This window comes from Centruroides vittatus, unplaced genomic scaffold (assembly GCF_030686945.1).
Source record: "Centruroides vittatus isolate TY-2023 unplaced genomic scaffold, ASM3068694v2 contig_877, whole genome shotgun sequence".
NCBI classification, from domain to species: domain Eukaryota; kingdom Metazoa; phylum Arthropoda; class Arachnida; order Scorpiones; family Buthidae; genus Centruroides; species Centruroides vittatus.
Window position 1 is genome coordinate 702,482 of NW_027122569.1, and position 24,787 is coordinate 727,268.

Below are 24,787 nucleotides of genomic sequence, written 5' to 3' on the forward strand. Positions count from 1 at the left end.
CTACTTTAATAAATAGAAAATTATTTTTTTACTAATGAAAAATATGACAAAACATTCATAAATTGCGTGTGAATATACGCATAATTTTTTCTTAATAATACACAGAAGACTGGATGTAGTGAACAAGTCTGTCGGTTCTTCCTATTAGTTTCATATAATATTTACAGTTAATATTTGCGCACGATTAACTCGGTGCTTACAGAGTTCGCTATATCGAGGGTCATTGTATTATTAGCTGACATTAAGTCTTATCGAGTATCGGTATAAAAAGGGTCAGCGGGCTATACCTAACTTTGAAATTCAGGCAACAAAACACCAAGGGTACTGGAAACACTAACTAGAGCAATTTAGTTCGCTTTCCTCGCCATTACGGACCCCGGTATAACCATTTCCGAAATAAACATTTCTGCTCGTTACAACACATTTAGTAATATTATATTACAGCTGACCCCTCGATACAACAGACTAATAGGAATATGGTATTAGTTTGGTAATGCCGATTGTCTGTTGTATTCGTAAGTGTGAATTATAAAGTATTAAGAAAACGTTTTCGATTTCAATTACAGGAAGGGAGGAAAATGTTAAGATAGCAGCATGTCGGAGGGTCAATCCCTGCTTTCAAACTAAACTGCGTACGAAATACAAAAAGATAGACAAACACTGTAATTCATAAATACGAGAAACAAACACTACACATAAACAATACCGCTACCCTAGCGGATATTTCGTGCACTAATTGCCGTCCGTGACGAGTTTCTACAAATGGCCACATGGCGACGTTCGTAGCCTAAAGTATATTTTAATTTTAATTCTAAAAAAATTGTATTACTAAAAATATCGTATACAATTCAAAATTTAATTTTCTTTCCTTGCTTTAAATTTTAAAAATTCTACTCGAATTTTTTTAAATACTTCAGAATTCATATTCGGAAATTCTTTCAAATTTTAAAATTGAGAATAAAGGTAACAATTTCCTTTTTTTTTAAAAAAGAAAAAACAGTTAAAAACACATTTAGAACTAGAACTAAAAGATATTAGAAAGAAGTAAACTAGAATTTATTATTCTAAGACAAACAAAGAAAAACAATTACGAATAGTACTGAGCTAGATTGCAACAACTCGGATTTCATTTTAAGAAATTATGCATTTTAACGTTGATAATTAATAGAATTTATGGGAGAAGACAACACTAGGATAATAAGCCGAAGAGTATTGCCCCCTTGGCTATTATCCTAGATTGCTTGTCTAACACCTAAAGAGAAAATGACTTCTACTTAAGTGTTAGACAAGTGAGAAAACCTGAAAAACTCCACGTGATCAGCCTGTTGGTCGGGTGCGAACCCACTACCTACCACATTTTCAGTACGTTTATCCAATTAGCCACTGATGGGCTCTTACTATGGACATATCGTGAGGCGAGAACCAGAGTTCTACGTACATTTTTTTACTATTTTGGTTTTTTATTTTAATTAATCTGTTGTATAGACAATCATATTTCTGTTAATACAGTGTTTTCTTGTTTCGTGAGAGGTAGAGACAAATTTCTGGAATGCAAATTTGGTTCTAATTGAAAAAGTTGGCAGAACTATAACCAAAACAATCTATATCATGGCTGTTCTGTAATTATGGAAATAATTTGGGAGGGAAGTAAACCATGTTTTTAATTTTATGTTTATCTAACTAAATGAAAAAGAGAGTTAAAACGAGAAATTACTTATTGTGACATCGTGCACAACAGCCTGGTTGAAATTTTTTAATCATATTTTTCATTTATTTAATTTAAAATATATGCTCTCCACCTCAAATTATTAGCACTGGCTTGCCCCTGTACATCATACTTTTCCCTTAGCAACAGAGTCGTGCCGGTCATCTATTAACTGCTTTCAGGGGAACATTTTTTAATTGAAAATAACATACCTTCCGGTTTTCATCGGAAGTTCCTATATAATTAATCGGGCCTTCTATCTCTAAGCTTTCTATATCTGGCCTCGACTCTCATCTATGTAATTCCGTTCTCGAGATTAAGGAAAGACAGACAGACGGACGACAGTAAAAATTTATAGGTCTACAGTTTTCAAAGAGTCTACAACGGTTCCACTTTCGTAGCATCACATAACACAGTTATTTGTTACTCGAAAACCTTTGTCATCAATAAAGTATAGCAGATAGTATAATTTAATAGATAGTATAATATAATAGATTTAGTATAAAGTTAATAACATCATGTTTATGAAAGACAGTGCAAGATTCCACGCAGCAGTCATTACTAATCGCTGTCTTCTTCAATGCATTGTCATACGGGTTTACCCAATTCCAAGCGACTTCTGGTTATTATGTTATTTGAAAAGCAGTGTTTATACAGATGGAGCTGTGGATTTATCAGAATTAAAATGGCGAACTGAAAGGAAGCGAGCCTCGTTAGTCCTGACATGTCACACTCGGCTATAGCTAACGTGATAACACGACTGTAGTATTTGACAGAGTGGCTGCTGCTACAGTGGCGACGTTATAGACCCAAGCGTCAAAATTTGTTACAATTTTTTGAACTGTCCATAGTTTTCCCGCGTCGCCATAAATATGTATACAAAACTTTATCGATCTAACTCCTATAGTTTTGTCTCCAAAGTAGTATATTTATTTTAATTATAGATATCCTGTACAAACTAAAAAGAATCATAATTTTTTAAAATCTTGTAAAACTGTAAAAAATTTTCTAAAAATAGTAAAAAGCATAATTTACTTTTATTTATTAATTTTTATTATTGGCAGTAATTTACAATTCGATTTGTTTACAGCGAAGAAAAAATGGAAGCTTCTAATACAAAACCAGAAGATACCAGAAGAAAAGGTCTTATAAGTGAATTTTTACACGTAAGTTTGCACTTCAAGGGACCATAATTCAATTGATTTTAATGTAAATTTCTTTGTGAAACGACTGAAAATTCCTTTTCAGCTTAAATTATCGAGAGAAACCGACTTTAGAGATCAAAATGAAGATACTACTAACAACATTTTGAAGCAGATTTTTGCGAAAATTCACTCAGAAGAAATTCGAAGAGATGGAGATTTCATGATCTATTTTTTCAATAATCTTGTCGATGGCCAAGATAATTTGTATAATTTACTACAAAGATATTTAGAGGATGCCGAACGTCTGCATTCCAAAGTTATAAGTTATTATTACGACGTTATGGACAAAATAATTGGTATGTTTATTTTCGGTTTGGTTTATTTGATTGCGGCAATGCGACAATTAGAGATGCTTCCAGGGAGGACTTTCTAAGGGAAATTGCCTCCCACTTAGGTGTTTGAAACGTGAAAAAAATTCCGGGAAACTCCACGTGGTCAACGAATCCGCGAACAGCCAGTATTTGGTGATTTTATCCACTCGGCCACGGATGGTCGTATTTACTTCGTTGGTTATAAATTAATTTAGAGAGTTTGGAGAGCGGTATAATAATAAAATAAGTCACTCGCAACGCTATTTCCTCACCTGGTAACAAATACTGAAGCCATTATCGCAAGCGTCAAGCATCCTTTGCATATTGCATCGTGCTTCAAGCATCAGAAAATCAATATAAAATTATCGCCGTTTGATCAATCAATTTTCTTTTTTAATTGTTTGAAGTGTAAATAAATAGTAGCAAACTCTTTCTTTTGCTTTTTTTTTTAAATTTTAGACGAAATACAACAAAACCAGCAGAAAATGTGTGAAGATATCAGCGACCAGAGGGATGAAATTCTCAAAAAATTCGAGAAAAAAAACACAGAAATGAAACACAGACAAAATCGAGAAAAAAGGGAAATTCAAGGAATGATCGATTCGAAATTAAAAGAGATCGAAAACCGCAGAAGAGAATCAAAAGTCAAGTGCGAAAGTACTAAAAGACAGATTAGCGACAAGGTAAACTAATATAAAAGTAGCATGACGTAATATAAAATGTAAACTAACATCTGGTATTGAAAGTTTGATAACTTAATTTCAACACCAGAGAAATTTTGTTGCAACTTGAGCGTAAACTACATGATTTTTCTCCATTTTTTTGTCCTTCCTGCCGTTCCTGTGTATGCATGGGACAATTTTCATTGTCCGAGCTTAAAATTCTTTTCGTCAAAATCGAATTGGCATCAGTTGTTGTAATTGAAATGGCTTCCGGGTATATAAAGACGTCAAGTTACGTCGCTTACATTACGTTACGTGAACCTGTCTGAATTAGATCTGTACAGTGGATCGTAGCCATACAGTAAACGAAGATTAGAGATGCTTTTAAGTTGCACTTCCATGGATTCGGCCGAGAATCCAAAATGGCAGTCTATAAGTACTGTATACGTTTCGAATGTACCATGTCGGTGCATCGTATATTATCAAAATTAATTTCGATGAGAGTTACTTCAGTTGATATAATACTTTCAGATAATTATACACGTTGGAATACATTCTAGTTTACAACAAAAAAACGTTTAATTAAGAAGTATACTGTATTCATAACTTTGGAAAACACTAGTCTAGACAATAGATAAGGGAAAAACTAAAAATAGGTAGCGATTGGCAAAATAAATTTGGATAAATCCGCTGACAAACAGTAAAAATATTGACAATAAGTTACATAAGGAATTTTTAGAGAGCCTTTAATTGAGAGAGTGGTCATACGAATAGATGCCAATGTCTATCTACCTTAATTGTTCAGAAGAAATCATTGGCGTCTTGCCTGATGCCAATGGTTTCTTCTGAACAATAAGGGTCTGGGATATAATATACATATTTACTAAAATTTCCACTAACAATGACGAAGGCTTTCCACATTGCCTGATTTACACATTCATATCAGATGTCATAGCATTGACAATTAATCCCACATCTTCACTAGATTTAATTATATCAAGAATTATATTTTTTAAAACTGAACCATATGTTGAGTTGCTAGTATAAAGGTACTGTACCACTTAACATAAAGACTAGTGGATGAGTAGCCAAGACTATGATTTGGTAACGTTACCTCGCCATAATATTTATTAGTACTTGTGTCATAATCAGGGCTTGGAGTTAGTGATGTTTCGTCCAAAATTAAAACACGTTGCTTTTCTTTATCTGTTTTCATACCATCTACTTTTATTTTTAGAAAAATCAAACACTTCATACAATATTCCACTTTCAAATTTTAAGTTTTTCAATCGTTTAAGTAAGGTTCTTAAAGATGCATATGGCAGATTGAATTTGAGTATGCTGTCATAACCTTTCGAACCACAGCTAAATCCTCTTGATCCTCTTTAAATGTGTTTTGTACAGCTGTCTTAACTTTCTTATTATTTTGGCAATCTCTAAATTTTTGTATTCTATTCCTAACTAATTTTTTTAATGGAGATTGATTAATTTAAAATGTAATTTAGAAATTACTTTATCCCTTTTCAATGTTATGCTTTTTAACTCATCAATTATTTTATCGTTATCTTTACATTTCTCATAACTGAAATTTTCATTAAATATTGTAGAATTATCATGTTGAAAATTATCTGTTGCTTGTTCATAAGTTGATGCTCGTTCAACAAAACTTGCATCAATCTTTTGAAATTTTACAGGCTTTTGAAGGAAGTGGGTTTCTTACTGCTGGAGCCTTTCTAGATTTTTAGGTGATGCATAAGAAAATATGGAAGGAACAGCAATATGCTTCAATTCTCTAGTTCCATCAACTCTAGTTTTTCCCATTGATCATCAGGATATCAGATTAAATGTATCATTCTTCATTTAGCTTCTTGTTTGAATTTTTATCAAATTATTTCAGCACCCCAATAGTGCTGTTTATTCCTAAACTTATCACAATGACTTCTGTATGTTATAACTCACTTTTTTTAAGTGTATCATTTCAGATATTAAGGTGGCACATTTTGATTTAAACAATTTGTGCTATTACTTATTAATTGCATGGAACTTATTAAATAATTATGCAATTGCAAACCATAAGTAACATATATAAGTAAAAATTATCTTATAAGTAGAGTCTCATATTAGTAATATATATATATATATATATGTTGTTATTAAGAAATAGATTGATATGATATCATAATATAAACCTGTATAAATTAAATATATTATATGATTTACTTGTAAATGTTACTTATGTTGTGGTTTGCAATTGTATAATTAACTTATTTTATAAGTTCCATGCAATTAAATAAGTAAAATATATATGTTTATAGAATATTAAATGTATTCTACTGTGAGATGTATTTATAAAACAACTTAATCCCTGAACAATACACATCATACTTATATATAATCATTGTTATTTATTAAACTAAAGTAATAATTTATTATAAGTGGCTTATGATAAACACTACATAATTAAAATATGTTTATTATTCATCAATCATTTCAATATCAAATTCTATTTTATATACTTGTATTTTATGTTCTAAATTACAAATATACTGTAATTTACAATACTTTTGATTAAAATAAAGTAGATTTGTATAATTAATGGCTTTCATATCAGATATTGTATATCACATATTACAAATATTAAACTATATCAATACTCATAATTAATTCATGTATAATGATTGTTTTATTTATTTAAATTTTAAGCAATTTGGACTGTTTTATAAACGAATATATCATCCGAATATAATATAAAAATTCTATATACATAGATAATTGTTAATACTTCACTTACCTCACATAAATAGCTGCTGTTTGTTGCTTTCCAGTTCTTTCTTTTCACTTTTGTTTCCCAAAGTTTACGACTTTCATCAAAAATTCTTTCTCGCTGCGATTTGTGAGGTTTAAAGCATACACTAAGAATTATTAAAGTATAAAATAAGTTAAAATAAACAATAACTTCTCATTTAACTAACAAATATCAGCTAATGTTACCCTTGGTGCCAAGATGGCGGCTCGTCTCTGATTCCAGCAAGGAAACAGTGGGACGCACGTTTTAACCTAACCTAACCTATTCTAATAATTTGGTTGTTAATAATTATAGTAATTTATTAGAATAGGTTAGGATAGAACATGCGTCCCACTGTTTACTTACTGGAATCAGAGACGAGCCGCCATCTTGGCACCAAGGGTAACATTAACCCAAATATCAGTATATAACAACTTAACATTAATACAAACAATATATCGCATTGGAAATATCGCATTCTTAATGTCACTAACCATTGATTAATTTTAATTTGTTTGCAAAAAACGAACGTAGAGACATTAAAATTTATCCATAAAGTCTTCGTTGCAATCTCTCTAATACGTGTTTGGAAGAATAATGGCAGCTTACGGTCACGTGATCACAAACTGCCAATAGAAAGCGTTACTCTCGTTATAGGCTCTCTACGAATTTTGAAATAGGTACGACCTCTAGAAGCTAATTATGGAATTATTAAATACAGTATTGAATGGAAATTACGTAAAGAGAAGTCAAAAACTTAAAAAGTAATTAAAACTGAGATTAAATAGAAATAATAATAATATAAATTTAAAATGTCATTTATTAATGAATTAATTAAATATTAAATCTTTAAATGAAATTTAGAATGAAGATCAATTAAAAGTCGCAAAAGGTGCCTTAACACTAGAAAAGGAGAGAGCCTGGAAACAACTTATTAGTTGCTATAAGACATACGAAAATAGCACCTTAGATCGAAGGCAACGATACAAAAAATTATGTGAAAGAGACGAAGAAGATCAAAGAAATATCGATATTGGAAAGGAAAAAGTTGCTGCATTAACTGTAAGTTGCATCCACCATATTTTTGTCAGTTATCGACCGAGTGGATAAAGCATTGAACTATGGTCGCGGGCTCGCATCTCGCCAACGTAGAATTTTCCGAAGTTTACTTCCCGTGTCTAATGCTTAAATAGGGGCCATTTTCCCATAGAAAGTCCTCTAGGATTGAATACCTCTTTAGTGATTGTCAAAGCCAAACGTTGCCTTTTTTTCATTAATCCAATTCAATCCTTCGTCCACATTTGATACCATTAACATACTCATATTTATATTTTATGAATGTCGGCATGGATTTATAAATTTTCATAAAATTTATAAATCCACAGTTATAAAGATCGCTCGACCCCATTGCGGGTGAGGTCTTTTTGTAATGGGCAAAAGTATTGACTTTATTCCAATTGATGGTGTCTCAATGGTATTTATGGATCATCATATTTATAATGCGAGTTTGCTAGCTTCAAAACAAAATGCTTCATTACGATTTTGGTGACTGTACTGGTCTTCAGAAATTTCAATTTTTGAAGGTCGAAGTGTGAATTAGTAAAAATGTTTTGCTGTCCTTAATTACATTTTTTATTCATTTTGCTCGATTCTCCTTATTTCTATAAACTCATACTTATATTGTCACGATCATACTCTGAATTTATTATATTTTTTACGCATTTTAAATTGAAAGAATATATTAATTCACCATTACAATAAATGCATCGCTCTCATTGCGTGTCAGGCCCTCTCATATTAGGCATAACTGCTACTGAAATATCAATTTTAGGTAACTCAATTGTAAAATCATCAACATACAGCGTGACTCTAAAGTGTCGATCCATTTTTAAGAAAATGGTAAAAAAGTTAGTTGTTTGTAAGTCGTGTGAAGCATGATGATCCCAGAAAAGAGAATCGCTGCGGTTTGAACATGTTTGAGTGGATTAACATACACGAAAGTACCATCAAATCTTCCTGCTCCGTAGCCTTAAGAGATAATGATATTGCATGGCGAGTGACAGTCTTTTTTCACCTCTTCCAGCTTATGAAACGCATGGTCACATTATGCACGTTTTATGAATTTGTAATGATCTCCCATGCTATTGTGATACAATGAGGTACCTGGCTTAGTCTTCTGGTTGATGACGTAGATTCTATATTATTGCAGTTTCTACACGTTGAACCATTTTGTCTGGTATGGTGGATCTACTGAAACATTGTCCATCGTATACATTACCCGTTCACCCGAATTTGATGTTAATCAACGAAAACCTGCGCAAAAACAGTGATTCTCTCTAATTGGATCAGTATGTTCCACGCGATCTGCATACAAATGATTTTGTTACAATTTTCACAAAGAGGAATCGAGACTTTATAATTACCCTGGATTTAAAATGTAAATTTGCCATATTTAATACAAAATCGCTTCCTTCGTATTTACTTTACTTTCTTCGTATTAGAGCTCGAGTAACTTTTCGGCAAATTACGAGAAATTCAACAAACAAAGCTATGAAGATTCATTTAACATTGTAAAAAATTGCTCTGATGAAAAACTTTGAAGAATCAGGCACATACAACGATTATAAGAATGTGCCAATTTCCTCCTAGTTTTAACCGTTGAATAAACCCTTATAACTTTTATTGTAGCCTATACAAACAGTCGCAGCTCCAATTAGCACAAACAAACCCGCCGCTAGCGAGTGGATAAGATCAGTAATTAGTCGTGGGTTCGCGCCTGTCCAACGGGCTGTCCACGTGGAGTATTTCTAGTTTTCTACCCGTTAGTAACGCCTAAATAGGGGTCGGTTTCCCATAAAAGACCTCCAACAAGGCTTTCCCCTCGGCATATGGCCCACGTGTCGCGCTGTCGTATACGGATAAAACCGAACCAAACCCAAACAATTTAAATCTGTTATAAAATGATATTTATGAATAGAATTTCACAAAAATTTTCCCATTGTTTCATATTTGTTTACAGTATAGACATTTTTAATTTATAGAAAAACATAGCAAAACTAAAATTGAAGATGTCAATATTTTCAAAGAAGACACAAGAAAAAATTCGCTCATTATCAGAGGTATATGAAAATAACAATGTTTATTTTATATATTATATAGATGATATTATAGAAATTAATATTTAATAATTCATAAATAATTTTTCAAGCAAAGGGGCAAAATGCAGAAAAAGGAATTGAGAAGAAAAAACTCGCAGAAAAAGTTCTTTGAAGAGGGGAAAAAATCAGTATCAATTCTTGCAACTCGTAGTAACGAAGTTTTAAAGTATTTGCAGTCTTTAATAGAAAAGGTTAGAATTAATTTCAAATAAATTTAATTGCTTATTATTGACTTTAATTTTATATAAAATATGAAATCCTACACAATGAAAATGCAAATAGGAGAAAAATTCGTAACCTTAATACCAAATGTAAATGAACTTATATGCAGGTATTAGTTGGATCTTCAGGTAGATCCAGGATCGTCACTTCTAATTCGAATCCATATTTAAAGAATACATCAAAGATTTTTCCTAATACTTTTGTTTCACAGGCACGTAAATTTATGACTTCTGTCGTGCCCATCAGTGTTCAAGTGGATTAAACCACCAAACACAGGTTGGCGCCTGAAGCATTGTTTCACATCAACAAATCTGAGAAGTTGGACTCTGCTGTTAATGGCACTAAGGAGATTGTAATTTAATCATCGGCAGTCGGCACACAATAATCACTGAAGGTAACTGAACAATAAAAGTCTGACAGAATAATATTCTGGCTTTAGCGGTAACGAATTCATATGGGGGATCAGAACAAAAATTATTAAAACATTTCAGGATAAATATTTCTGATGTTGATAGCCGGATCTTTGACCTTATGAATAAATAAGAAAACAATATAGTCTCTACAATCCGTCACTTGCCAGTCCGACTCGTCCAGTGTTGCTCCGCAAGGCGAAGCACATGAAATTTTCGTATTACCTCTTGATGTATATGAGAGACCGATGTATGTGTATACTGTTAGTCGCTTGTTGTTTGTTGCACCTGCAGTTGGCAAAACAGTCACAATCGTGATTAATAGGTAAACTAACCTGTCAACCAAGTGCATTTTTTATTGTACAGTTCATACATACATACAAAATTCAATAATCCGACATCCACCGATCCGATACATGTCGGATTACAGAGTCTACTGTACTTCAATACGATTGCACCATGATACAATACGATATGATACTTTCTCTCCGACTATGGCCCTGAAGCAGGAGTGGACTTTAGGCACCTCCCTCGCTGTGATATAGGAACGTTAACCATATAACTTCCTTCCACCGACTGGGGCGAGATCGACTGCATTCGTTCAGTTCATACATTGTCCTTTCACCACCAAGGAAAATGCCGCAATTTGTGAAGGTGTTTCAGATTGGGAACAATCCTCGGAACTCGAAAGGATGCCGCATCCATTCAAAGTTGTTCAAATATCCCGTCGGTGTTTAAATCCGGGAGATCTAGTATCCCGGAACCCTCAGGTTTCAAAAGACGCCAGAAACTTCATTTGCAAGTACGAGTACAGCAAGTAGGGCCATCTTACTGCCAACGAAAGCCGTGCTCGATTGACGGCAGGAAACTCGGCTCGGGCCGCCAAAGTAACAAGGACCCGTCCCACTTTTCAGCAGCACTCCTATCAAGTGAAATCCTACAAGAGGCACTCGCTGATGTTTCCATTCCTTATGACAGGCTTGCGCCAGACAAGTCCAATCGACTACATTCCACTTATCCTGTTCAAAGACAAAGCCTCCCTAGGAAACTTGTTCGCAGCCGCTAAAGAAGCCACCTTCTCGATCGCCCGAGCATTGGACTGGCCTCATACGTTTTTGAGGCCAGTCCGTCATGTGACAAACACCTAAATATGAATCACTTTCCCATTGAAAGTCTTCGCAGGAGGTACCTCTTTTGTACATCGTCCCCCCGTGTTGGGTTGTCTTCTTCCATCAATCCAATCCACAATTTTTGTCCAGATTTATGGAATATTTAAATTAATTTAAACATTGCATATTTTTAACTTATCTTTCTCATAATTGAAAATTTTAGGTTGAAGCAATTCTGAAAATTAGAATATTATACGAAAAATTAGAATTAATGGAGGAAAAACTTCACCCATTTTATAGAAACAGTGAAATTGAAAAGAAATCGAAGCAAACAAGCGATGAAAATATATCTGACAAGCTTATTCTTCCTAATATAGAAGTAACATAAACTTAATTTTATTTTTTAAATTGAAATCATATAGAATTAAAAGTTAATTTTAAAAATTATTTTTTAATTATATAATATATAAATATATATTATATAATTACATAAACACAGTCTGTTACCAAAAATATGAGCCTCGTATTTTTGTTGATGAAATTAAAATTCTTTAATGGAATCAAATTATTCCTTTCCAAACTTATAAATACAATATTTGTTCATGATATAAATATGTAACAGATAGTTAATAAATTCTCTATTGCACACAACACACTTTTCAGCTTGGAAAAGGCCTCGAATCTACAAGCAAATCCAAAGTAGCTTAAATGTAAATCTATCCAATTTTTAAAGTTTTTTCTCTGTTTTACTTAAATTCAGTTCATACAGCTTCTGCTTCATCAATCTTCATACATTGTATATGGAATTGATTGAAGTCTGGAGGGTTGATGGCACGAGATGACATCCAATGTGCCTTTCAAACCAAGCAACTTGTGGTGAACTCCAAATGGGTGCATCGAACACTTTCACCTTTTTGAACTGTTTTCTGCACCCGTTTGATGGTTATATTTTTCTCAGTTTCAGTCCATAGTATAAAAATTATTACAATTTTGCATTAATCCAAAGTGGCTCAATTTTTGTTTTGTGACAGACTGAATACACAATGTCTTTAAAAATTTTCAGGAGGAAAGCTTTATAGATATTAAAAATATTTAAATATAAAAATTTACATGGGATGTACCTGTTTGTTATCTACATACATCCAAGAGCGAGCATACAATATTCAATTTGCCAAAGTTATTGGTTAATGTTACCTATGGTTTCAAAATGGCGGCTCGTCTCTGATTACAGCTAATAGAAGAAAGGAAACAGTGGGGGCGCACGTTATAACCTAACCTAGCCTATTGTAATAATTTTGTTGGTAATAATTATGGTAATTTATTAGAATAGGTTAGGTTAGGTTAGAACAGGCCTGGTCAACCCAAATTGTTTCGCGGGCCACTTCGATCACGCGTAAAATTACGGTGGACCACAATTTAGGTAAACATTCTTTTAAAAAAGTAAAACAAATACAAAATGAATAAGATTTTATTGTTATACCAAGAATTCGTACTCGCACTTGTGCATTATAACAATGACACATGCAAGTTTTCATTTATTTAATTGTTTTGGTATACACGTAAACAAAAGTTTTAATAGATATAAAATATTGCTTAGCGGGCCCCACAATTTAACGTGACGGGCCACATGCGGCCCGCGGGTTGGCTAGGCCTGGGTTAGAACGTGCGTCCCCACTGTTTCTTCTATTTGCTGGAATCAGAGACGAGCCGCCATTTTGGAACCATAGGTTACATTAACCCCAATTATATATAGTCTACGAAGTTTATCGTATGGTTTAATTACCATTACTGCTTGTACACTATTAATATCTAAATTCAATGTTACAAAGAAAATATTAATTTATATAATATTTTATTTGTTAGCAAAATCAAAAATGAGGATATAAAATAGAATCTTGTAATTTTGTTTGTATGAAATTAATATGTAAAAAATTATCTCCCCCTGTAATAAGGCTTGCCTTAACATAATAAAGTTATTATTATTATTATTATTGTATGTAAAAAGTATTAAATTGTGTTATAAAACCACATTCTTAAGATATACCATGACAAAATCATAGAATATAAATGGAATAAAGAGAGAAATTTCAATAAATCTTTATCTTATATATAAAATTCTCGTGTCACAATGTTAGTTACCTTACTCCTCCGAAACGGCTTTACCGATTTTTACCAAATTTGATATGCATACACAGTAGGTCTGAGAATCGGCTACTATCTATTTTTCATACCCCTACACCATTTCTCCCTTTTCAAAAATATATTTATATATGGATTAAGGCTTTTATGTCCAACAGATGGCGCTAACTTCCGACGACCTAAGTTTGTTTTTCTGTGAGGCATTCTGCTTTTCTGTGAGAATGGACTGAAGCAGATCATTTTCTATCTATCTATATAAACAAAATATAACGTTCGTTTGTTCCTACCGATTCCTTTGAAATTTTGACACAACGTTGCATTCGAATACGCACGTGTTTTTATATAATATACATGTCGAAATTCCCCCCAGTGGGGGAGATGGACGGGATTACCGTGAAGAACTCGGCTTCTATTATACTATTTTACATGCGGTTTTTTGCGTTTTTAATTGCGTTTTAATAAGTTACGTCAACAGAATATACACTAAAAAGGGATTTTTCGATATTCCCCTGCGGGAAAAGTGACGGGATTAAGGCTTACTGTGAAGAACTCGGCTTTTATTATACTATTTTAGATGCGTTTTTGATTGCGTTTTAATAGGGTACGTCAAGAAAATGTACACTAAGAAGGGATTTTTTGAAATTCCCCCACGGGGGAAGTGTTATACATTTATAATAGATACATTTTGAGCCACAACAACGCGTGGCCGGGTCAGCTAGTCTTATATATAAAATTGTCGTGTCACAATTTTTGTTACCGTACTCCTCCGAAACGGCTTTACCGATTTCTACCAAATTTCATATGCATATTCAGTAGGTCTGAGAATCGGCTACTATCTATTTTTCATACTCCTACACTATTTCCCCCCTTTCAAAAATATATTTATATATGGATTAAGGCTTTTATGTCCAACAGATGGCGCTACCTTCCGACGACCTAAGTTTGCTTTTCTGTCAGGCATTATGCTTTTCTGTGAGAATGGAGACTGAAGCAGATCATTTTCTATCTATCTATATAAATAGATAGATAGTTCTATCTATTTATATTCTATTCGTATTCTATTCGATTCTATTTATATTTATATCGTATTCGTTCGTTTGTTCCTACCGATTCCTTTGAAATTTTGACACAACGTTGCATTCGAATACGCACGTGTTTTTATATAATATACATGTCGAAATTCCCCCCAGTGGGGGAGATGGACGGGATTAAGGCTTACCGTGAAGAACTCGGCTTCTATTATACTATTTTACATGCGGTTTTTTGCGTTTTTAATTGCGTTTTAATAGGTTACGTCAACAGAATATACACTAAAAAGGGATTTTTCGATATTCCCCAGCGGGAAAAGTGACGGGATTAAGGCTTACTGTGAAGAACTCGGCTTCTATTATACTATTTTACATGCGTTTTTGCTTTTATTGCGTTTTAATAGGGTACGTCAAGAGAATGTACACTAAAAGGGATTTTTCGATATTCCCCAGCGGGAAAAGTGACGGGATTAAGGCTTACTGTGAAGAACTCGGCTTCTATTATACTATTTTACATGCGGTTTTTTGCGTTTTTAATTGCGTTTTAATAGGTTACGTCAAAAGAATATACACTAAAAAGGGATTTTTCGATATTCCCCAGCGGGAAAAGTGACGGGATTAAGGCTTACTGTGAAGAACTCGGCTTCTATTATACTATTTTACATGCGGTTTTTTGCATTTTTAATTGCGTTTTAATAGGTTACGTCAAAAGAATATACACTAAAAAGGGATTTTTCGATATTCCCCAGCGGGAAAAGTGACGGGATTAAGGCTTACTGTGAAGAACTCGGCTTCTATTATACTATTTTACATGCGGTTTTTTGCGTTTTTAATTGCGTTTTAATAGGTTACGTCAAAAGAATATACACTAAAAAAGGATTTTTCGATATTCCCCAGCGGGAAAAGTGACGGGATTAAGGCTTACTGTGAAGAACTCGGCTTCTATTATACTATTTTACATGCGGTTTTTTGCGTTTTTAATTGCGTTTTAATAGGTTACGTCAACAGAATATACACTAAAAAGGGATTTTTCGATATTCCCCAGCGGGAAAAGTGACGGGATTAAGGCTTACCGTGAAGAACTCGGCTTCTATTATACTATTTTACATGCGGTTTTTTGCGTTTTTAATTGCGTTTTAATAGGTTACGTCAACAGAATATACACTAAAAAGGGATTTTTCGATATTCCCCAGCGGGAAAAGTGACGGGATTAAGGCTTACTGTGAAGAACTCGGCTTCTATTTATACTATTTTACATGCGGTTTTTTGCGTTTTTAATTGCGTTTTAATAGGTTACGTCAACAGAATATACACTAAAAAGGGATTTTTCGATATTCCCCAGCGGGAAAAGTGACGGGATTAAGGCTTACTGTGAAGAACTCGGCTTCTATTATACTATTTTACATGCGGTTTTTTGCGTTTTTAATTGCGTTTTAATAGGTTACGTCAACAGAATATACACTAAAAAGGGATTTTTCGATATTCCCCAGCGGGAAAAGTGACGGGATTAAGGCTTACTGTGAAGAACTCGGCTTCTATTTATACTATTTTACATGCGGTTTTTTGCGTTTTTAATTGCGTTTTAATAGGTTACGTCAACAGAATATACACTAAAAAGGATTTTTCGATATTCCCCAGCGGGAAAAGTGACGGGATTAAGGCTTACTGTGAAGAACTCGGCTTCTATTATACTATTTTACATGCGGTTTTTTGCGTTTTTAATTGCGTTTTAATAGGTTACGTCAACAGAATATACACTAAAAAGGGATTTTTCGATATTCCCCAGCGGGAAAAGTGACGGGATTAAGGCTTACTGTGAAGAACTCGGCTTCTATTTATACTATTTTACATGCGGTTTTTTGCGTTTTTAATTGCGTTTTAATAGGTTACGTCAACAGAATATACACTAAAAAGGATTTTTCGATATTCCCCAGCGGGAAAAGTGACGGGATTAAGGCTTACCGTGAAGAACTCGGCTTCTATTATACTATTTTACATGCGGTTTTTTGCGTTTTTAATTGCGTTTTAATAGGTTACGTCAACAGAATATACACTAAAAAGGGATTTTTCGATATTCCCCAGCGGGAAAAGTGACGGGATTAAGGCTTACTGTGAAGAACTCGGCTTCTATTTATACTATTTTACATGCGGTTTTTTGCGTTTTTAATTGCGTTTTAATAGGTTACGTCAACAGAATATACACTAAAAAAGGATTTTTCGATATTCCCCAGCGGGAAAAGTGACGGGATTAAGGCTTACCGTGAAGAACTCGGCTTCTATTATACTATTTTACATGCGGTTTTTTGCATTTTTAATTGCGTTTTAATAGGTTACGTCAAAAGAATATACACTAAAAAGGATTTTTCGATATTCCCCAGCGGGAAAAGTGACGGGATTAAGGCTTACCGTGAAGAACTCGGCTTCTATTTATACTATTTTACATGCGGTTTTTTGCGTTTTTAATTGCGTTTTAATAGGTTACGTCAACAGAATATACACTAAAAAAGGATTTTTCGATATTCCCCAGCGGGAAAAGTGACGGGATTAAGGCTTACCGTGAAGAACTCGGCTTCTATTATACTATTTTACATGCGGTTTTTTGCATTTTTAATTGCGTTTTAATAGGTTACGTCAAAAGAATATACACTAAAAAAGGATTTTTCGATATTCCCCAGCGGGAAAAGTGACGGGATTAAGGCTTACCGTGAAGAACTCGGCTTCTATTATACTATTTTACATGCGGTTTTTTGCGTTTTTAATTGCGTTTTAATAGGTTACGTCAAAAGAATATACACTAAAAAGGGATTTTTCGATATTCCCCAGCGGGAAAAGTGACGGGATTAAGGCTTACTGTGAAGAACTCGGCTTTTATTATACTATTTTAGATGCGTTTTTTGATTGCGTTTTAATAGGGTACGTCAAGAGAATGTACACTAAGAAGGGATTTTTTGAAATTCCCCCCACGGGAGAAGCGTTATACATTTATAATAGATACATTTTGAGCCACAACAACGTGTGGCCGGGTCAGCTAGTATATATATAAATCTATTTTAAAAAATTTCCTATTTACCAATAATATGATTATCTCTTAATAGGAAACTAATGAATACCATTCATACGATGAATTTTGGAAGTTATACAATAAAGCATTGATCGATTGTAATGTGCTAGAGAAAGAATTAATGTCATTAAATGTTGAAAATCAAAGATTACGTTTCTCTTTAAAAAAATATTTCTCGGAAATCCAAGTTGATCGACGTGTCTTGCAAGAAGCGGCACTCAGTGATTTAACAATGCTCGTGTAAGTCGATAAACACTCTTTCAATACAATTCTGAATGATTTATCTTTTTATAATAAGCGATTTTAGGTTATCTTAAGCTATTAGGAAATGTAAAATCGTGATGTGCCCTCTGTATAAGTTTATATAACACAAAGCTCACATCTCACGATACTTGGTATTGTATAAGGTAGAGGTATTGGATTCCTAGTACTGGATTCAAGACCGAATCTAGATATGTGCCTTGGGCTAAATTTAAAAACTGAGGCTCCTAATTTTTAAGTCGTAATGTCGTGACGTGAAACCCTACACAAGCTACTGCAGCTTGTGTAATACGTGTATATTTAGTCCTAACCGGAACGTGACCGAATGAAACCAATAGACCATGACAAGCATTTACGTGTATCTGAGGTCCCTAAATTCGCGAGGCCCTAGGAAAATCCTAAGTTACATTGCCCACCAGTGGCCCAGTGGATGTAACCACTGAGCATTATTAATTAGTCGCGGGTTTGCGCCTGATTAACAAGCTGTCGTGTGGTGTTTTGCGGGTCCTAAATAGGAACTAGTTTAAAAAATTTACACGAGAGGCGCCTCCCTCGTCCCATGCGTTACGTTGTCGTAATCCATTAAGCAGGTCCTTAGAGATATTGTAGGATTTTCGTAATTATAATGGATATTTTCGAGATAAGATAAATGACTAAAAACCGTTAAAGATGTTTAGTTTTAGGGCTAACGATTAAAAATGAATAAATAAATTGCTAGTTTATTAATTAGTTGTTTCGTATTTTCACTCTAAAATTAATTTATTCCCATTTTTTCCAGAGATGAAGTCAAAATTGCTGGCGATAAATTGAAATGAATCATTACTTACTGGAAAAGATTTTGTAAAACCTTTGAAAATTATTTTACATAAATCGGCACATTTAAATTAATTAAATCGCATTAAAATATTTTAAAATTATGTGATTTTATTTTAGATATTAATTGTTTTTACGATAAAATTGTCTCCGATTGTTTGATTGGTTCGTTCAAAAATTTACATCTTATAGAACCAATCAAAGTAGTAATAGTTGTAAATTACTGTTGCTGCGTATCGCGGATATTATAATGGAACCGAACATATTTATTTCGAAAAAAATTACGAAAATAGACTGAAATAATTGTGTTAATTTAACTCATAATAATAATGATTAGAAATTTAAATAAATTTTTACTTTTCCCAGCTGTTTCTATAACAGAGAAAGTATGGCCATCGGTCAAAAAATGACCCCCTCAACATTTTTACATTTTTAGACTCAGGAGACCTTGAAACGTCGAGAAATACGAAAGAGTTGTGTATGTGTGTGTGTGTGTGTGTGTGTGTGTGTGTGTTTTTCAGTATGGGTATGTTATGTATGGATGTTTGTCTGGGAAGTTATGATTTTGTTCACACTCTTTGAAACTTAATAACTCCTGTATATTAGGAAGATCGATGCTATTAAATGTTGGTGGTTAAAGGTCGTCGAGGTGGCGAGATAGAAGGGCATCATACGTCGTATTGTCTAGAGGAGTGACACACCCATAAATACAAAAAATCGACCCCTTTTTGCACAGGTTTCGAGGTCCTCCGAGTCCAAAAATGTAAAATCAGCCGGGAAAGTAAAGAAAATAATAGAACAATTTCCAATGAAAATACTGTTCAACAAAAATCATAAGAACGCCTAACCATTTAGATCAAAGGTTTGATTTTGAAAGTTAGGTAAAAGCATGAAAATATGCAGCTATTGTATATAATTTTTGATTCGACAAAAAATAATAAGTGAGTCTATTCTGTCTTTCATAGTAACAATGTAATAATAAGCTGTATGTTTATTTTATTGTTATGGATCATTTTCTTGAAGACATGAACAGATCGTGCGTATTGTCACTTTACGGAACAATTATTTTATTTTTTTTATTATTCTGTCATAAAAAATAATTAAAAAATCAATTTCTTTCACGTTCCTAATAGTTGGAATGACGTAATAATACAAAAATTAAATTGCATTCTTCAATAATTACGTCACTTTTCGTAGTATTGATGCGTGTTTGTTACCTCATTAATTATTGAAATTGACAGAATAATTTTTATATTATTACGTCACTTCCTTTAGTTTTTAGCTCGTCTTTTTTTACTGTTACGTCAGTTATCATTGAAAAATACAATTTAATTTCTGTATTATCCTGAGGTAACAATAAAAAGACACGTTATAAACTAACTGACATAATAATATAAAAATTATTTTGTTAGTTTCAATAATTAATAATGCAACAGAAAGAAATTGACGTAATAATACAAAAATGAAATTGTAATTTACAGTAATCACTGACGAGACATAGAAAGGAATGTAACAATACAAACAATAATATTTAATTTGTTTCACGTGTTCAAAAAATTATTAATAGCGTAATAACAAAAAGATACAATAAAATTACGTAAAAAACAGTGGAAAACTGTTCGGTAGTTACAGAATTCTGCACACAACTATAGAACGTGTAATTGTATACAAAGCTCATTTAAACGTGTTTTTTTCTGTTTTTCACTATTTAATACTATAATTAAAACCGTAAATTTACTGTACTGTTGTTTAAATATGTAAATAACCATTTGTTTTCTTGGATATTGAACGATATCTATATTGATTCTTCTTTTTTTGATGCACCGTAAATCTTCTTTAGAATGAGGGTCATACATAATATTTTGACAGAGATCTATCATTTTCTTGAATTAGTTTGCTCCATTGAGCAATTTTTCCTGCTTCACTTTTTTTGAAGACGTCAAATGTTTGGCAAGAAATATATTTTTTTTATTGTTTTATATTATTATTATTTTTTTGATATTCTTCCCGTTCTTCCTAATCCTTTATTTCATCTGGTAATTTTTATATTAATGTGTCACGTTTACTTCCTGACACTAATTTAATAACTTAAAATTTGTTTATATATTTCTATTTTCATAAATGAAATTCCTACAAAAGAAAATAATTTTTTCTTGAAATATATTTCCTTTTTTTATTTGGTACGACATGAATTCTTATAAATCAAATCGATGTTCAAACATAGTTTTCTTTTTGTAAATTTATTAAATGAGTTATATAAAACATACATATCTTTAACAGTTTTAGTATTATATTATATATAAAATATTATAATTAAAAACTATATGTCAGCGAACTAAACGCGAACAGATGTTATAATTAATTTTACTTATTTTTTTAATAAATTATCTTATTAATTCAAGGTAAAAATTATACGTATTTTCCTTAAATTTTATATAAAAGTCTAAGAAAATATTAAAATTAATTGATTTTTTGGATATAAGATCCAAGCAATCTCCCCTCCTTCCTCGTACAGGTACCCAAAGAAGCCCTCCTTCCTCTTACATATGTCTAACGAATCTCCCTCATCCTATCTCAAATTTCCAAAGAATCTTTTCTTTCTCTTACAGGTGCCCAACGAATATCCCCTCCTTCTTCCTACAGGTGCCCAACGAATCTCTCCTCCTTCTTCTTACAGGTGCCCAACGAATCTCTCCTCCTTCCTACTGCAGACGTCCAAAAAAACCTCTTCTTCCTACTGCCTATCAAAAACATCTTTCCTCATTTATACCTCCACTCAATTGGGGAGAGTAGAAATGAGAAGAAGAAAGACAAGAGATGATAGAGACATTGCAGATTTTTAATTCTGTAATCAAGATATATATAAAAACTAGTGCAGTCTTTCAATTTTTATTGATTTTTTTTCCAATACAGTGTGTACAATGTTGAATGAAAGGATGTGTCTATGTGTTGTAGTAACTTAAAGTACTGTTATAATAAGAATAGTAATAATTGATAAATGATAAAAATAGCTACAATTGTACTCTTAGTGTGACTTTTCTGAAGAATTTAAACATTTATATTCTAAATAATTGTTTAATTAAAAAAAAATTATAAGTTGAAAGATACTTCAACTTTAAATGACAATACGTTGTATGTGAAAGTTCATTCATTAACAGTTTATACAACGTGATAGATTAGCGTATTTCTTATATGAAATTTCTTCCTATAAATTTGACAAAAACTCGTATATTTTTGAAAATTTTACAGAATATTTAACAATTTTTTAATATAAAGGTATATTTTATAGTTGCAAAACATAAAATAAAATCTATTTTTACATATTTTAAGCAAATTTGCTTTCAGAGATCATATTAAAGCCGAAGTCGATGTTAACTTTCGACTCGACTCAGATCGATTTGCAAATCAATCGACCTGAAAGTTAAAAATTTTTTCTAAATTATTTAAAAAAAAAAAAAAATAATAATAATAAATTTCAGCAACGAGTTGCTAAACTTTCCGGGCAACGTTTTGTGGCGCCATCTGTTACGATATTTTATTATTACAAACTTTTCATACTTTTAATTATTTAAAATGACAAAAAGTTAATTTTGAAAACAGGAATGGGTTTCATAAAAAAAATTGTAAATGCTAATAACGAGTAAAATCGTCATTAAGTCCGACCTCCATTTATCTCCTCACCCCCCACGACCTTTAACCGCCAAAATTTAATAGAATCGATCCTCCTAACACATAGATCATCCTGCAAAATTTCAGAAATTTTCGACAAAAAGCGCAGGAGTTATTAAGCTTCAAACAGGGTGAACAAAATCGTCCCCCCCACACACTAACATCCATACATGCAGAAAAGACTCCCGAATTTTTTGGAACTCGATGTTTCAAGGTCCATTGAGTCCAAAAATCTTGGGGGGGGTTATTTTTTGACCGATCGCCATACTTTTCCTCTGTTATGTAGAACACCCAGAAAAGTATAAAAAATGTCCTGATTCGATAATTAAATTATTTAAATGCTAAATAAATACTCACTACATAAAAATGTAAGAAGGGACTTCCATTGAATGCATTTAATATAATACAAGCAACATCATTTATATGCAAAAAAATACAAAAAAAAAAATGGAATTTTCTAACAATAAATTATAAAAAATGAAGAATTCTCAAGACAATAATCAATGGAATTTTAAAAATAAAGAGCAATTTTCATATGAATAAAATTTTTTTATCGTATCTTCTTTACTGGTTTGAGTGTTTATCCAGTTTAAAATATTGCACCAGGATAAAGTATATATTTATTTAAAAAAATTAATGCGCTGTTTCCTAATCACGTGCAAAAAATTCACAATTAAAAGAATGTAAATACATCTATTGTATTGTCAAATTATAAATATTCTCAATGATAAAGCCGTAATTAAACCCCATTTTTCCCTATCTGCTAAAATTTATAAGCTAGTTAAGCTAAAAATAAATTATTTATATATTAAAGATTATAAATTACTTTATTATACCGTCAAATCATAAATATCCTCCTTAATAAAGAGCGTGGTTTAACACTAACTTTATGTGTTTCGACCCTGAAAAATGTCACACACACTTTACACTAAAAAATAAAATTTTTAAATAAAAATATAAAAAAATAAAATATTTATATAATATAAAATAATATAAATTCTTCCATTACTTAAGAGGAATTGTAAATTTCTTGTTAATAAAAGGGATAGTTAGGCACTTAACCCCACATTTCCCTACCCCAAAAATTTATATAGGCCTACTCACTAAATTAAAAAAAAATATAAAAATAACTATAAATTTTTCATTTAATTCTGTAACAAATATATTAAAGATTATATTTTATTTATAATCGGGGAAAAAAAATACAGACATGCCTTTTATAATTTATAATTATATTAAATTATAACATTAGTGTGGCGCCATCTATTATCAAACAAATTTTATAACAATTTCTTAAATAAAAAAAATATATAAATAAAATATAAAATTAAATTTTTATATTTTATTTTTATTTTTTCATTTATAAATAAAACTCCAGAAACGAGTTGCGTAACTTTCTGGGCAATAAAACTTTTTAAATTATGGTGGTGGCGCCATCTGTTATGATATTTTATTAAAATTTTTTCATATTATTAATTATTATAAAATGGTCAAAAGCTTAATTTTGAAGCCACAGACGAGCTTTATAAAAAAAAAAAAAAAAAAACTGTAAATGCTAATACCGAATAAAAATCTTCATTAACTCCAACCCCATTACAGACATAACACGTGACCTGTATCTTCTTACCCCTTGACCTTTAACCACCAAAATTTAATAGCATCAATAGCCCTAACACCCAAACCTCCTTGCAAAATTTTAAAATTTTTGACAAAAGGTACGGGGGTTATTGAGTTTCAAAGTGCCACACACAGAGAATCCAATACTAAGTAGGGCCCTAGACCTTGTAAATGTGGTGTGATCAGAGCAGGATTGGCACAGAAGCTAAAACTCGGAGCATCCATTACGGGCCTGTAGCTTAAGGCCTTACATTTTTACATTTTAAGGTAAATCGTTATTTGGTAAAGGCAAAGGGTCCAACAAGTGATTCGTCAGTTATTTACCATAAATAACTTATATAAAAGGGTGCCGCTGGTTCTGGATTAAGTAGGGCCTGGCACAGTCTCGCTTCGGTGATTTTATGGCTTCGTCCTTTAGTTAAATGTCTGATTGTCTGTTAAAATACTCCAATAAATTACCAGTCACGTACTTATAAATAGCAACTTTACAGGAAATAAGATTAAATCATTTCTGTGTGCAAACATTTATTATACGGAAAATCTAAGTCACGTGATCGTAATTACAATTTTATGCAAATTACCCAGAAACTGAATTTAATTAATAAAAAAAAATGCTAATTACGATAAGCACT

General features: G+C 32.2%; 1 protein-coding gene across 1 annotated transcript in view; it reads left to right on the top strand.

Moving 5' to 3' along the window:
• Nucleotides 1-937: 937 nt before the first annotated feature.
• The window catches only part of LOC136983153 (dynein regulatory complex subunit 2-like), a 400,360-nt gene continuing 376,510 nt past the window's right edge, over nucleotides 938-24,787 (top strand). Inside the window, exons 1-10 of the mRNA XM_067279800.1 lie at nucleotides 938-963; nucleotides 2,796-2,871; nucleotides 2,954-3,206; nucleotides 3,681-3,904; nucleotides 7,533-7,730; nucleotides 9,710-9,787; nucleotides 9,877-10,017; nucleotides 11,791-11,946; nucleotides 17,830-18,035; nucleotides 18,835-18,896. Coding sequence (XP_067135901.1) covers nucleotides 2,806-2,871; nucleotides 2,954-3,206; nucleotides 3,681-3,904; nucleotides 7,533-7,730; nucleotides 9,710-9,787; nucleotides 9,877-10,017; nucleotides 11,791-11,946; nucleotides 17,830-18,035; nucleotides 18,835-18,871 — 1,359 coding nt within the window. The 5' untranslated portion in view covers nucleotides 938-963; nucleotides 2,796-2,805 and the 3' untranslated portion in view covers nucleotides 18,872-18,896. The remainder of the gene's footprint in view (nucleotides 964-2,795; nucleotides 2,872-2,953; nucleotides 3,207-3,680; nucleotides 3,905-7,532; nucleotides 7,731-9,709; nucleotides 9,788-9,876; nucleotides 10,018-11,790; nucleotides 11,947-17,829; nucleotides 18,036-18,834; nucleotides 18,897-24,787) is intronic.